Raw genomic sequence first — 16,056 nt, 5'->3', positions numbered from 1 at the left:
ACATCGATGTACTTAGCCAATGGAAGTGCACAACTTAATCGGCACCAATAAGGCAATTAATTCATAATTGCAATTAATTGGTGATAATTGAAAGTTAGGCACCTAACTTGGCAGGCGCCTTGTCCAATGCACGCAACTAAAAGTCAAGGTGGTTAGGGGCAGATTGTGGGTGTTTGAGATATGTGAATGTTTTTTGACATACGTCAATGTGTGCACAACTTCAGCACAGGCCGAGAAAACCCTGGCATAAATAAGATGTACCTAAAAGCATAATGGTGTTTAAGTGGCACTAAGTGTGATTCTGTACAGTGTGCATAACTTTTATAGAATTGCACTTAGCATCACACTAGCTTGCACCAATTTTTTAGGCAACATATATAGAACATAAGAATTGCCACTGCTTGGTCAGACCAGTGGTCCATCGTGCCCAGCAGTCCGCTCACGCGGCGGCCCTCTGGTCAAAGACCAGCACCCTAACTGAGACTAGCCCTACCAGCGCATGCTCTTGTTCAGCAGGAACTTGTCTAACTTTGTCTTGAATCCCTGGAAGGTGTTTTCCCCTATAACAGCCTCTGGAAGAGTGTTCCAGCTTTCTACCACTCTCTGGGTGAAGAACAACTTCCTTATGTTTGTACGGAATCATGCACTTTCTAAAAATCCAAATACACTAAGGGCCAGATTTTGTAAATGGCGTCTTAATCAGCAACTGCATGCAAAACCTCATATCAATCACACTTAGGCAGAATCGTGGCTAATGGTACCTACCCTAAAACTTAGGTGTCTGCAATGTAGGCCAGAGTTTTACTTGTCTACAATGCAGGCGTCTTAAGTTCATTAGTGAATCGCACCTAACAGCGTCTAGGTCCCGTTCCACCCCTAACCACCCTCACTTAAGCCTAAGGTGCCATTAGACATCTCGATGTAAATGTGATAATGGCGCTTACACTGTAGACGCATCCCAGCAACTACTTCATTTTTAACAAGTTTATAAGTGGTTTTAAACAACGTGGTCAATTACCATGCCAATTAAAGTCAATTAAAACAATTAAGTTAGGCAGTGGTCTGACACTGTTTATAGAATGTGGCTCTAAGGAGCTCATTTTCAAAGCATAGGTACTGTCACAGGGCTGCCCGCGTGCCTGGTAAGGAAGCTTTGCCAGAAAAGGGAAATGCTAAGGAAAGTCCCAAAGCAGCTCCTAGGAATACTTACAAGCCAAGCCTTCCTGCAATGAAACCTCCTAAAGCCCTGCTTAAAGCAGGCAGATCTGGTTTAGCTTTACCTAAGCCAGTTATAAGAAAACAAGTGGAAAGACTACATCTCCCAGCAGGCATAGAGCCAGGGAAAGGAAAGAACAAGGCTGGAATACAAGCCGCTCCCAATCAGGCTCAAATTTTTTTAAGCAAAATGAGAAGTTCTCTGAGAGCAGGCTACCCTAATACACCTGCAGGGAAGACTAATCAACTTCCTGCAGTGAAAGGAAAGGGAGTAGTTTTCTCAAAGCAAGGGGAGCCAGCTTCAGAAGCAGTTGGAACACCAGCCTGAGAGTACACGTCGGCTCCCAACCGAGCAAGCCAGAGCCAGTCAGCCAGTTGCAAATCACATATTGCCAGGCCAGGGAATCCGGAAGCCACAGTCTACCTCCTGGCTACCAGACCAGGCAGAGATGGGTGATATAGAAGTCACAGAGAGTGATGAGACTGGGTTTGGGCAGGACATTGAGTTGGCTGATGAAGACTTTGCATATGATATGGAGATAGAGGAAACAGAGCAGCCCATTATTGAAAGCATAGAAACAAGCTAATCTTTTCCCTGTTTGGGAAACTGGGAGGAAAACGTGGAATGTGTACTACCCTAAGAGAAGGCTGAAAGTTTTGTGTTTGAAGAAAGCTTTATATTAGGAACAAGTTTTTTCTTTGCTCTTTTGAGATAATAGGCTGGAAGCTGACAATTGTTTGTGTTCTAAATGCTGCCAGGATACCAGGTGAAACAAACCTGAAGTAAGTAGATTTGAAGGTTTTGTTTTGATTTTTGTTCAATAAAGTATTCCAGAAAAATTGCACCTCTGACTTTGAACTGATTGTTTTTCCATTATTCTAATACCAAGCTACCATTAGAACCTTGCATAACGGCTCGGCTGAGGTTTATGTGCTCCGGGTAAGGCCACTTGCTGAGCCCAGGTTGGCTGCGCCCAGTCACAGTACTTTGTGTGTCTAAGTGTTTTGAAAACAAGCCTCTGGGGACCATCTTTCCCTTAGCAGATGACCTGCTGGAGCCACCCTCCCTGAAGGCTGAGGGCAGAGGGGGAGAAGCAGGTCTACTCTCAGAGGTGGGGGGAGGAAGGGGGCCTTATGTGGAAACTGTGGGTCCCATGAGAAGTATTAGAGAGATTTCTCAACCTGAGGAGGGAACAAGGGACTGACCCTACCCTGACTTATGCTTGGAGGCGGTTAAGAATGGGATGTGCCATTTCCAGGTGGTGGTAGGTCTCCTGTATTACATGACCTGGAATCCAGGGGAGTACCGGAGATACAAACATTTGGTGGTTCCACAGGCCTTTAGGAAACAAATGTTTTGGGTGGCTCAACGTGATCCCCAGTCAAAGCACTTATCTTTGGTACAAACCAGTAAAAGAGCTTTAGTTGAGGTTTTATTGGCCTGCCATGCCCCAAGAAATAGAAGCCTGGTGTAAAGATTGTGGAGCTTGTCAGCAAGTTGCCAAGGAGCTGTTACACCGAAATATGGGGAAGATCGGGGAAGAGAGTAGTGTCCAAGTTCCTGTGGTTGTAACGAAGAGGGAAGCAAGCAGGCCTGTTCTAAAGTTTGTGCAGGTGACCACAAAAATGCAGCCACCTTATAGAGCTATGGATCAATCTGCAGGCCTGGATTTATGTAGTGCCCAGGATGCAACAATCCCAAAAGGGGGTAGGAAGATTATAAGGACAGATTTGCAGGTTGCCTTGCAAGCAGGGTGCTATGGGCACATTGCTCCACGGACTGGTTTAATGCTCAAATATGGGCTGAGCATTGCAGTTGTGGACCCTGACTTTAGGGGTCCCCTACCGATAATACTGTTTAACTTTGGGGAAGAAGAGTATAGGGTGAGAGAAGGAGATAGGGTGGCCCAACTGATATGTGAAAGGATCACCCTCCCTGAGATTCAGAAGGTGGATGTCACGCTATGTGGGGGGGCAAGGCTGGGGTTCCACTGGACTAGCTCATCCTCAAGTGAGCAGGGGGTAGAAGGGAGGTCCTATCTTGCATAAATAAGGGGGAAAAAAGAGGTTCCCGTTGGTAAAATAAATAATAGCGTTTTGAGAGGGGGATATGTGACAGGCAAGAGACCCTGTCACATCCATAAACTCTGCTGCTAGCCCTACCTGTGCTAAACCAGTGCGCATTCCTAGGGAAAGAAAGAGGAGTTTAAAGTCTGACAAGCAGACTGCAGGCACTTCAGAAAGGCAGGGAATAGGCAATAGTGCAGCAGCAGTACAAGAGCTCCACTTTATTACCCTATTATTCTTTATACAAATCTGCAGAGGGAAAGAATCACTTTAATCCTAAAGCAGTACAGGCTGACAAACAAAGGGTTAAAGTGAGGGGAGGAACCAGCAGAGCTGACATGACATGCACCAAGAAGTGCAGAAGCCCGGGAAGAATAAATCTCCTATAGCTCAGAGCTGGGTGGAGGAGCAGCAGTCCAGAGCTTGGATGCCGAGAAATCTCCCAGGACAAACTCCGAGAGAGTTTATACTCCATTTCCTCTACCCCACAGGAGAGTTCAGCCAGAAGCAAAAAGGAAAGAAAGGTATCCGTATCCCAGAGGGAGTTTAGCTTGGGAAGGGGAAGATTCTGTGGATTTACAAAAGCTGACTGTGAGAAACGAGGGCACCCAAAGGCAGGGGGTGGGGAGGTCAGGGTAAAGAATTGTGCAGAGATGTGATCTGTGCTCCACTATAGCTACAAAACCTTTATGAAGAGATGTGAAAGCAGAAGTGCTGCCTAGTGTTGCCTGCTGGCAAAGAGAGAGAGAGTGTGTTTGTGTGTCTGTCTGTGTGTGTCTGTCTGTGTGTTGAGTGCTGAAGAGGCGATTGTTGTACCCATTGACTTGTGTGGAAATAATGTGAAAGAAAATAAAGCTTTTGTTGTGTTTTGGAAAGTGGAAAAGGCTCAGAGACTATTTGTGTCTAAAAAAAATTCTGCATAAACCCCATTGCCACCCTGTGGAGAAATGATCAGTGTGCACGTGGTGGGGGTTGAAGTGACTTGACCCTGCTACAGTATGCTCTATGACTTCTAGAGGTACAGAGATTTGATTTAGTTGTTCTGCATCATCACTGTCAAAGGTTTTCACTGTGGATCTTTCTCAATAAAGACTGAGGTGAAGAATCCATTTTTGGTTTTTCTGCTCTTTCCTTATCCTCCCCAAGCATTTTTGTCCCTTGTGTATAGTAGTCCAGTTTCTTTATGATGGCTTTTTATTTCAAAAGTTCTTAAAGGTTTACAGTCTTATTCCAAAGAAGCAAAGTCAACTTATTAACACCTATTTCTGCAGTTTGCCCTAGAAGAGTCTTCCTCTAATGGACCAATGCATACCTTCCCACACAAATGATATCACTCATGCAGGACAGCCATAATGAAGCACACCCAGAACTAATTCTATAGTACACCAGAGAAGTAAGATCCCCATCTAACAGAACATTCTGCCTTCCAAAGACCCATATCATCTACCCCAGTTACTAGGCAGGAAGTAAAGAATATCAGAAGCAAGTATGCCTGTGTAAGACAAAGAAAAGAAAAGTAAATGGCTTATTCGTAGGATAAGCAGCATAGAATCTGTTTTTCTACTTGGGACCTGGGTTGGCTACTGTTGGAAACAGGATACTGGGTTTGATGGACCTTCGGTCTGTTCCAGTATGGCAATTAATGTTCTTATGTAATATCACCTGAACATCTTGGGAACAACTGATCCAGCAAGACAAAACCTGAGGTGTCACACTTACTAAATCCTGCTCAATATGATTCACTAGCCAGCATCAGCCAGGTCCAGGGAAGAGGGGCATAGGGAAAACTGCCTTGATGTACAAGATAAACTGCGCAAAATCACCATCCCCCAGCTATCTGAATCAGAATGCCTTTTAATCTATTCTAGCTAGAAGATGAGGAACTAATTTCCTAGCTTTTCATGGTCTACCAAATACCACACACCAACCATCTGTGCAAGAACTCCTGGACCTATCTACAGAAGTAACTCAGTTTTCTTAGGTTAGTGATTAAGTATTGATTACACTTAAAACCTTATTTGCCTGTGCATTATTCCATTAATCTAGCCATCCACTTATTTATCCCAATGCCTTTGTCTTATCCCTCTTGCCTATATCTTTGCTACAATGTCCCTTCTGCTGCCTATTGAAAAGATCTTTTGTTGTGTGCTGATACTGTGAGTACTTTTCTGTTACATGACTAATTCATAAAATGTTTCTAGCCGTAATCTTTTAAAAGAAGTTAACGATAAGTTAATCTAATTTCCAAATGCCTGTTGAAATAAGAAACTCTTCAAAGCTTTCTTAAAATCTGCAAGTTTGTAGTCCACGTAAAGTGGGCTGTAAACTGTTCCAAAGTTGTTGTCCCATCACTTTAAATAAGGAAAAACGATATTCATTAATGTAGTCTTACGAATATGTTGACATTTCAAATAAATTTTGGTTAAAAGATCTAAGCGTCCTTATTAGATGGTAAAGACAAATTTACAATAAAAAAAATATTGAATTCAAATTATTCAGAACTTTATAAACTGAAAGAAATCTCAGTGATTCTGGAAGATATGTACTAAGCCAAATTTTTCTGCTAATATTTCAACATTAGGTCATGGCTACCCTGTTATATTTTCTAAACTCCTGCTGTATTTCATTAAATGTGGCAACATCAGAGAACATTTTACAATCCAGGTTTAAAAACCTGAAATCATACTCTTAGTTGAAACAACAGATTTGGTCCTTCATTTATTAGGCCATTACCATAGATTTAGCACACAGTTGGAAACCATCAGGTCTATTAAGTGAGCAAATGCATTATGAAATCTCTGTTCCTAAACTGCATTTATTTAATTTAAATAGGAACAAAATTTATATAGAGACTTTCACACACTTAGCTGCAGATTTTTAACTACAGGGCTCCAAATTCTGTGGGTTTGCCTGCACTTTCTTTGTGTTCCACTGTCCTCTAGTGGCGATATACATGTATAAGATTACTCTTAAAAAACAATGAACTGACTGTTTCCCACCCTAAAATACACTGCTAATCCATCATACTGTGTTTCCCCCAAAATAAGCCCCAGTTAAGATCAATCCCTGAAACCACTCCAACACTCCCTGACTCCACCCCTGACACTAGTGCTGCCCAATTTGCCAATCATCTCTCCCTTCCTCTCCTCCACCCCAATTCTTCCTCTTTCCTTTCTCTCCCCCCCCCACCCCCCAACATGTACAGCATCTTTTCTCGCCTCTCATCCATCCCCTTGTGCAGCAGCTCCTAAGGCCTCCAAAAACAGTGGCAGCGCTCTGAATGGGCTGACTTACAGCCTTCCCTCTGCAGCATCTTTCTATCCCTCCCTCCCTCCCTCTGCGCAACGGAACCCCACCGACCCTCCCACCATGAGCCTGACATACCTCCACTCCAAAAGAATCCAAAACAGCAGCGGTGGCCACACTCTGAATGGGCTGCTTCACTGCCTTAAAGGAATGATGAAGATGAGAAAGTGAGACAAATCGGAGACCACCACAACAAATATAAACCTCACTGGTTTGGGTTCAATTGCAGAATGGCATATGAGCCCGTGTGGCTGTTCTACTTGGCTCATATCATAGCCTTCTGATTGAGTGTAGATAATTTGCTTACTGCTGTTTAACATATCATTTTTTCGAAAAATCTAAATAAAAACTTATCCTTTTAATGCAGTGTCTCTATCATGCCCCGATGGGACCCGTTTGCCCAAAAGAGCTTTTTCAAGGGTTCATAGAGGAGCTCTTTTCTCAGTGTCCTCTCTGCTTTGGGGCTAGGACTACAGTGACGCGGCAGAAGGAAGGCCCCAGCGGGGAAGGCTGCGAAGCAGTCTGTTCAGAGCGCTGCTGTTTTTGGAGGCCTCAGGAGTTGCTGCACAAGGGAATGGGTGAGAGGCGAGGAAAGATGCTGCACATGTGGGGGGGGGGGTGAAGAGAAAGGAAAGAGGAAGAATTAGGGTGGAGGGGAGAAAGGGAGAGATGATTGTTGTACATTAAAAAAAAAAAAAACTAAGACATTCCCCGAAAATAAGCTCTAGTGCGTTTTTTGGAACACAAATTAATATAAGATCCTGTCTTATTTTCAGGGAAACACAGTAGTTCTCCTGACTGTGCACATCAGTTTGTATAACCCAAGCAGAAGGCATGAGGTTGGGTTGAGGTTTGGATTCATGCACAAACTTTACAAAACATATGTAATGTAAAAAAAGAACCATAAGAATAGCCATACTGAGTCAGACCAATGGTCCATTAAGCCCAGTATCCTGTTTCCAAAAGTGGCGGACTCCAGGTCACAAGTACCTGGCAGAAACTCATATAGTAACAACATTCCATGCTACCAATGCCAGGGCAAGTAGTAGCTTCCCCCATGTCTGTCTCAATAGCAGACCTATGGACTTTTCCTCCAGGAACTTGTCCAAACCTTTTTTTAAACCCAGCTACACTAACTGCTGTTACCACATCCTCTGGCAATGAGTTCCAGAACGTAACTATTCTTTGAGTGAAAAAATGTTTTCCAATTTGTTTTAAAAGTATTTCCATGACATTTTAACAAGTGTCTTCTGGCCTGTGTACTTTTTGAAGAGTGAAAATTTGATTCACTTTTACCCGTTCTACGCCATGCAGAATTTTGTTGACCTCACTCATATTCCCCCCTCAGCTGTCTTTTTCCAAGCTGAAAAGTCCTAACCTCTTTAGCCTTTCCTTATATGAAAGGATTCCCATCCCCTTTATCATAGTCACTCTTCTCTGAACCTTTTCTAATTCTGCTATATCTTTTTTGAGGTACAGCAACCAGAACTGAGCGCAATACTAATGGAGTGATACAGAGACATTATAATACTCTTGGTTCTATTTGCTAGCCTTTGGGTTTCTGCCAGGTACTTGTTTCCACAGTGGCCAATCCAGGTCATAGGATACTGGGCTAGATGAACCATTGGTCTCATCCAGTATAGCTATTCTTATAGTCTTATGATCACTTTTTTAATTTCTTGCATCCTGTTTGTTTTCTTTGGCCACTGCTGCATACTGGGTGGAAGATTTCAGCATAATGTCTGCAATGACACCCAAATCTTTTTCTTAGGTGCTGAATCCTAAAGTGAAACCTAGCATCTGATAATTGGGGAATGTGTACATACCAAAGAGTAAGTGTAAAATGTATAAAAGTAGAAGCTGACTGAATTTCGGTTTCAGTTACGGTGGTGAAACTGACCCCCCCAAATCCTTTTTTAGCCTGGTTTCTGTTTTGGTGAAAAGGCTGTAGCCATGGTTTTGGTTGAAATTGACCATGCATTTTCAGTGGAAATTGAAAATTTGTGCTTTGTACCATTTATCCCCCACCTCTTCCCTCTGAACAGAAGCTGCCTTCCCCTTGCCCACCTGTAGGGACTCTCACCTGTAGGATCTTCCCCTAGTGCAGGGATGTCAAATGCAATCACATAAGGGGCTGAAATCTAAAACATAGACTAAGTCACGGGCTGAATTTTTTATTAAGATACTTAGGGGTCCTTTTAATAAGGTACACTAACCGATTTAGCACACGATAAATGTGCACCTTAATAAAAGGACCCCTTAGTCTTAGTAGAAGTATAGGGTTACAACCTCTCCAACCCTCTACAACCTGTGATATAAACAAAATAAATAAAAAAGATTTTTCCTCTCTTTTTTCCTAGTTCACACTTGATATCTAACACCAGCTCTGGCAAGATACACAATTTCAAATCTGACATATTGTAATCACAAAACAAAAAATAAAATTATTTTTTCTACCTTTTGTTGTCTGGTCATTATTCAAGTAATGTTGGTCCCAGGCTCTGGTTGTCTTCTGATGACTCGCTTGTCAGGGTCTCCTGCCCATTTATTGTTTCCTTCTTTCTCCATTCTAACCATCCATCTTCCATCTCTGTCCTCTCCTTCCATTTCCCTTCCCTCCCCCAGAGGTCTGACCATCATTTCTATTTTTCATCTCCATCCCCGCAGCTGCAGCGATGGACCCCACCATCCCCAGATCCACCATCTCTCTTTTTCTCAACTACCCTTTTATCCAGCTTCTCTCCCTCCTTCCCCACCACCCCAGGGTCCACCATTTCTCCCTTTGATCCCAACTACCCTCCTATCCAGTATCTCTATCCCCCCTCCACATCATACAACTTCTCTCCCTTTCTGTTCCTTCCCTCCATCCCATTGTACACCATCTCTCTCCCTCCCCCCCACCCTCAGTCCTGCATATGCACGTCTCTTCGGACCCCTCCTTCCCTCCTTCCTTCTGTGTACTTCTACACCAGGGTTCCCTCGCTCCCCCCCCCTACAAGGCCTGTATGTTTTTCCCCTTCTTTTTAGTGTCCTCCGACTTCCTGGTCTCACCTTCAAAGCAGCCTCCAGAGGATCGCCGGTTGGCTGTAGCAAATCTAGCAGGCTGCTGTAGGCCTCCGCAGCATGTTCCCTCTGCCGCGGTCCCGCCCCCTCTGATGTACGGGACCACGGCAGAGGGAATGTGCTGTGGAGGTCGACAGCAGCCTGCTAGATTTGCTACAGCCAACCGGCGATCCTCTGCAGGGTGTTTTGAAGGTGAGATTGGGAAGCTGGGAGAGAGATGGTGGACAATGGGATGGAGGGAAGGAACAGAGGGAATTTACTTGCAGGCCAAATTTGGCACGCAGTCCTGAGTTTGACACCCCTGCCCTAGGGCCTGGCATTCTAGGATGTAGTCAGGGCAGGAGTAATCCCCTGTTGCTCCTGAGCATACTGGCTCTGCTTTCAAAATAACTATTATGACCTCTAGTGGTAATCTTGTAAAACTGCCACGACTCACATTGGCTCCCAATGCAAGCGAGAATACACTTCAAATTTTCTTGCCTACTATTTAAAGCAATAAATGGAGACAGCCCAGCCTATTGGAACAATCGACTAGTTCAATCCACCTCAACCAGACATAGGAGAACCCACACATCATTCACACACCCTCCAACCAAAAACATCAAAAGAAAAAAACTGTACGAAAACCTCCTAGCCACTTGAGCTGCAACACTCGACCCCCAACTCTACAACCTATTGACCTCGACCACAGACTACAAAACCTTCAAAAAGAAATAAAAATCCTTCTATTCAAAAAACACATAAAACCGAACTAACACAAATCAGAAATGTCCCAAGCATCACCTGCAACTACTCCATATGTAATTCTAATGTCATGACAATTTAGACATAATTTATGTTATGTTATGTTTGGAATAATGGTTACATATATGAGGTTCAATAAAAGAAAATTTTCACTGCCTGTTTCTATTCTGAACATTTATTCCATTTCATGGTTATTACAAAAAATATTTTTTTACATGGGGGGGTGTCAAAAAATGATGGGCCCCAGGTGCCACATACCCTAGGTACGCCGCTGAAACCACACATTACCAAACTATATATATGTTTTAGCCCATTACATTAACGGGTGCTAGAGTAGATGTCTGTCTGTTTGTTTGTTTTTATTTGTCTCTCGGACGCTGTCTGTCTGTCATTCTTTCTGTCTGTGTCTCTTCCTAGCCCTCTGTCTCTCTATCCTCTTCCCTCAATCCTGCATGTGCCCTTTTTTCTTTCTCCTCTCCACTTGCTTCCAACGTCTGCTCCCCTGTCCCCCACACTTCCATTCAGTGTCCGTCTCCCTCTCTCTACCCCTTCCATCTACTGTTCACCCTCTGTCTTGCCCCTTCCATTCACTGTTCTCTCTTCTCTTTCCATCCAGTGTCCGCCCTCTCTCTCTCTCTGTTCCATATGGCATCTCCTCCTTCCTTTCCCCCTTCCTTTTCCCTTGGTCTGGCATACCTTCCTCCTTCCCTCCATGCCCTGCCATGTCTTCTTCCCTCCAAGCCATTCTCTCCCCCTCTGCTCCCTTTCCTCCTTGAACTTCATCGGGCAGCAGCAGCATTCACAATTCATTGCTTTTGCCGGCTTCAGGTCTTCCTCTCTGGCGGGTCCTTAGGCAGGACCCGCCAGAGAGGAAGGCCTAAAGCCGGCAACAGCAGTGAATTGTAAACGCTGCTGCTGCCTGAAGCACCCAAGGCAGACGCTTCTCTACCCTCCCAGCCCAACCCCCGGTGACTCTCTTATGTCTCCTTCTCATGCGACATGACCTTAACAAACCTCCCTCCAGCGTTGGCAGCCGCAGCACGCTAAACAGGCTGCTTCACAGTTTTCTTCTGCAGTTGAGTCCCTCTGTCGCGTCACTGATGACATCACCAGCAGGAGACTCACCGGCAGGAGAAAGCCGTGAAGCAGCCTGTTTAGCGTGCTGCGGCTGCCAATGCTGGAGGGAGGTTTGTGCCAGTATGTGGCTGTGAGTTCGGGCGATTTCGGGCCTCCTACGACCCCTGGCTTTGTAGAGCAGGGAATCCAGCGCTGGCGGCGAGTCCTGCCGGCAAGTGTAGGTAGGTGTAAGGCTGGGGACTCGTGTATGCGCACTCCTGCGGCCACAGACCTACGGATCATGGAAGCACGCAGATAGGAGTGTGCATGCGTGGCTAGGGTTTTATTATATAGGATAGTATATAAATCAAACTACATTATCACAAATCATTCAGTATCCAGTACAGACCATACCTGCTTCACTTTGCTGCCTATATGATAATAGCTAATGAAACAATTTATAAAGAATATAATTTATCATTTATTTATATTCATATTAAAAATCACCTTCAACTACAGATTCTGTCAATTTAGAAAATTACCATACATTTTTACTATGCATTTTGACTAGTTAAGGTATTTTAATGGAAATATTTTGCTTTAAATAATAATAATCTGTTGTACCTGAAATGGCATGATAAGTGACTGCTTCCAGCAAGAAGGACCTCTCTTCCAAGCAGCCATGACTCAGCCACTCACACACATCTTCTACTGTCCACTGGCAAATAGATTTGTCCAAGCTTCCGAATGACTTAACTTCACTGCCTCTGCAACCCTTCAAAGCAAGAAAATTTATATGGGAACCGAGTCTTCCACAAAGTATAAATGTGATACAGATGAATTTAAAGTAAAGTTTGCTGGCTAGTTATGAGATTATCTAATATAATAAAACGGTAAGCCGCGCATGCGCACTTCCTATGCGTGTGTCCGTTTTCCGTGAGCTGTAGCACACATAGGAAGTGCGCATGCGTGGCTTACGGTCTGGCTCACGCGAGGCAAGACAAGTGTGCATGCGCGCCCTTCCCTGCTCTACACCTGCGGAGCGGCGGCTGCCGGCCGCTAGCACCCCCTGCCCTCTCCGTCGCCTCCTGGCTCCAGCGGCGTTACAGTTTTCAAAGAGGCGCGGGATTCTTTCTAAAGCGGAACCACCAGCCGTTAAAGCTCCTGGCGCTGACTCCCGACTCCAGCCTCCAGCCTCCAACAGATGGCTGCTTCCCATTGGATCAGGCCGCTGGCACATCTCGCGCGCAGCAGCCAATGGGTGCCAACCACGGGTGGGGCAGCACCAGAGAGGGGAATCAGGAGAGACGAGCATTAGAGGGTGGAGGAGAGGCAAGGTAGAAGAAGATTTCTGCTGCCCGGGACCCGAGTCATTTGCCGTCCCCCCCCTTCCCTTACCGCGGGCCCGACTGGCGATTTAAGCAGCATGTGCAGCAGTCTTCACACGCTGCTTCGGCCCCTTCTACTGCCCTGATTTTCTCCGGACGTGCCAGAGTAAATCAGGGCAGTAGAAGGACCCGAAGCAGCGTGTGAAGACTGCTGCACACGCTGCTTGAATCGCCATGTGTAGTCGGGCCCGTGGGAAGGGAAGGGGGGGCGGCGGCAAAGGACTCAGGCCCGCGTTTGTAGTCGCGACTGTGGGAAGGGAAAGGGGGGTAGAGGAAACGCTAATGCTGCTGCACAGGGAACTGGTGTGGGGGGAGGGAATGCTGCTTTGGACAGACAGAGGGAGGAAGGGAGACAGAAAGACAAGAAGAAAGACACAGGGGCCGGTGCACAGGGAACTGGTGTGGGGGGAGGGAAATGGAGGGGGAGGGAATGCTGCTTCGGGAAGGGAGACAGAAAGAAAAGAAGAAAGACACAGGGGCAGGGAGATATACAGAAAGACAAACAGACAAAGGGGGCCAGGGATAGAGACAGACAGAAAGAAAGACAGCGGGAGTCGCATCAGGAGGGGTGCGGGATGCCGCAGAGGGAACTTTTCCAATGGGTGCAACTGGGCGGCTGTCGGGAACCTTGTCAGCATAGCTATCACTAACATTCAGCATTTTCAGTTGGCATTACTTATGTCAGCGAAGGCCTATGGGAAATTATATCAATCTGACTCTGCAATGTGAATGCAGATAGATCCTGAGGGCAGGGAGACGGTTTTAAGTATCCCTGATATGTTTCAAGTAGCCCTGATTGAATCATGACTAGCTAAAAGATGTTAATGTCTGATTAAGAGGGTGCTTAGGACAATGGGTCCAGGTGCACATCAAGAAGATAGGCGGCTTGAATGGGACAAAGAAGCCAGAGACTAATCCCATCTAGCATGCCTGCAAGTATCACACCCTCCTTAGCAATTAAATTAACCATTGTTTCAAACAGTTTACAAATTCTAAACAGAAAGATACTGGGACATATAGTTTCTATATTCAGAATAAGATTCCAAGCTATAAAAGCCTACAAATATCTATCAATCTCTTGGCTCTTGGCACTCTGGTCCTCTCTTCTATCTCTTGAGCTCTCTCTTTCTCTGTCTATCTTTCTCTTTATCTGTGGAACACGAAGCATCACCCCATCCCCCTTTTCTCTCTCTCTCTCTGCCTTTCCCTGGAACTTCACACTTCCTTCTGGACTCTGTAAGGCAGGGAAACTGCTTTGCTCTCTACTTAATTGTAATGCTCAATTGTTGTAATGCTTATGAATATTGCTTTTCTATAAGACTATTTCTATAATATATTCTTTAAGCAATCACCTCTGGCTGTGCCTCTTTGATTCTACTTCCTGGTGAGTCATCTGTGAGGGAACTGAACCTGGGACCTGGCGTTTGTCAGGGCGCCTCTCACTTAACCCCTACCACCTAATATTGTGGGGGCCACTAACAAACCTGACATTTTCTGATCAGGGGCAGAGCAAGATAAGTGTATCATAAGGATAAGAAGGAGGAGGGGGGAGAAAAAGGAAGGGACGCCTACTGCTGGACAGGGGGAGAAGGAAAGAGGTGCTGATGGACAGGGGGTGGGTGAAGAAAAAGGAACGGAGGCCTAATGTTGGACAGGGGGAGAAGGAAGGTGCTGCTGGACAGAGGGGAGGTAAAACAAAGGGAGAAGGGCTGCTGCTGCATAAGGAGAGCTGTGAAGGTGTGGTGGTGGACACAGGGGAGGTAAAAGGAAGGGAGAATGGACAGGGGGAGCAGGCAAGGGGTAGTGATGGACAGCCAAGGAAAAAGAAAGACAGAAAGAAAGAAAGCGGCTAAGGAGAGAGAGAAAGAAATAAAGAGAGAGACACACACACATATATTCTAGCACCCGTTAATGTAACGGGTTATAAGACTAGTTATGTCTATATTTTGTTAGCTGCCTGGAATTGTGGAAGGTATCTATCATAATAAAACCCTCAGTGCACATGCGCACTTTAATTTCCATGCGTCCGTGTTTTGTGCTACCATGCCATGCATGTGCAGTACACTACCCCCTCCGTATTCACGGTTTCCATATTTACGGTTTCGATTATTCGCGATTTTATGCCAAAAAAATCATTTTCATTTTTTGGGCTATTTTAAGCCCTGTAAGCCCCCCTTAAGCCTTACCTGGTGGTCTAGCGGGTTTTCGGGCAGGAGCGATCTTCCCACGCTCCTGCCCTGTGCAGATCGCTCACAGGAAATGGCTGCCTTGAGCTCCCGTTGTCTCTCAAGACTACGACGGGAGCTCAAGGCAGCCATTTCCTGTAAGCGATCTGCACAGGGCAGGAGCGTGGGAAAATCGCTCCTGCCCGAAAACCCGCTAGACCACCATGTAAGGCTTAAGGGGGGGGGGCTTACAGGGCTTAAAATAGCCGTGGGGAAGCGGGGGTTAAGGGCAGAACCAGCCCGAATATTATTCGCAGTTTTTTTTTATATTCACGGGCCAGCTTTGCCCCTAACCACCGTGGATATGGAGGGAGAAGTGTATAATAATTCGCCTGCCGCTGATCACCCGTGCCTACCTCTGATCACCCGTGCCTACCTCAGCTGATTTCCTGCCTTCTGCTCCAATCACTGACGCCGGCTGACTTCCTTTTTTCTACCTACACTGCTGGGACCCCTCTTCTTCTCACCCCCGGACCAGCAGTAGCTGCAGTTTCATCAAGCAGTCGCGGGGTCTTTGCTAGGCCGGCCCACTTCGATAATGCAAGGCGGGCCGGCCTAGCAAAAGCCCCGAGGCTGCTCGGGCTAGCGGATGCTGGACAGGAGGAGCACAGAAGGGAGAAGGGGTACTACTGGATAGGGGGTAGATAAATGGGCTACTGCTGGACAGGGAGAGTAGGGAAGAGTTGCTGCTGTACAGGGGGGAAGTAAAAGGAAGGGAGAAGGGCTACTGCTGGACAGGGGGAGCAGAAAAGGGGTGCTGCTAGACAGGGAGGATGTAAAAGTAAGGGAGAAGGGCTATTGATGGACAGGAGGAGTAGGGAAGAGTTCCTGCTGTACAGGGGGGGAAGTAAAAGGAAGGGAGAAGGGCTACTGCTGGACAGGGGGAGCAGGGAAGGGGTGCTGCTGGACAGGGAGGAGGTAAAAGTAAGGGAAAAGGGCTACTGCTGGAAAGGGGGAGCAGAGAAGGGGTGCTGCTGCACAGGGTGGAGGTA

General features: G+C 45.9%; 1 protein-coding gene across 6 annotated transcripts in view; it reads right to left on the bottom strand.

Annotated features, from left to right (window-relative positions):
• The window catches only part of LOC117358018 (sterile alpha motif domain-containing protein 12-like), a 91,344-nt gene that overhangs the window by 55,687 nt on the left and 19,601 nt on the right, over positions 1 to 16,056 (bottom strand). For 5 of the 6 annotated variants that reach the window (XR_004538930.1, XM_033939416.1, XM_033939417.1 and 2 more), the window contains exons 3-4: positions 12,076 to 12,226; positions 6,667 to 6,729 (exon numbers count right to left, since the gene is read on the bottom strand). Coding sequence is in view for 5 of the 6 variants with exons in the window: in XM_033939416.1 (XP_033795307.1) it covers positions 6,667 to 6,729; positions 12,076 to 12,226 (214 nt within the window). In the remaining variant the exon portion in view is untranslated. The remainder of the gene's footprint in view (positions 1 to 6,666; positions 6,730 to 12,075; positions 12,227 to 16,056) is intronic. The other variant, XM_033939415.1, reaches the window with a different exon arrangement.

The sequence above is a fragment of the Geotrypetes seraphini genome, chromosome 3, assembly GCF_902459505.1.
Source record: "Geotrypetes seraphini chromosome 3, aGeoSer1.1, whole genome shotgun sequence".
Classification (NCBI taxonomy): domain Eukaryota; kingdom Metazoa; phylum Chordata; class Amphibia; order Gymnophiona; family Dermophiidae; genus Geotrypetes; species Geotrypetes seraphini.
This window is presented reverse-complemented; position numbering and strand designations above follow the sequence as displayed.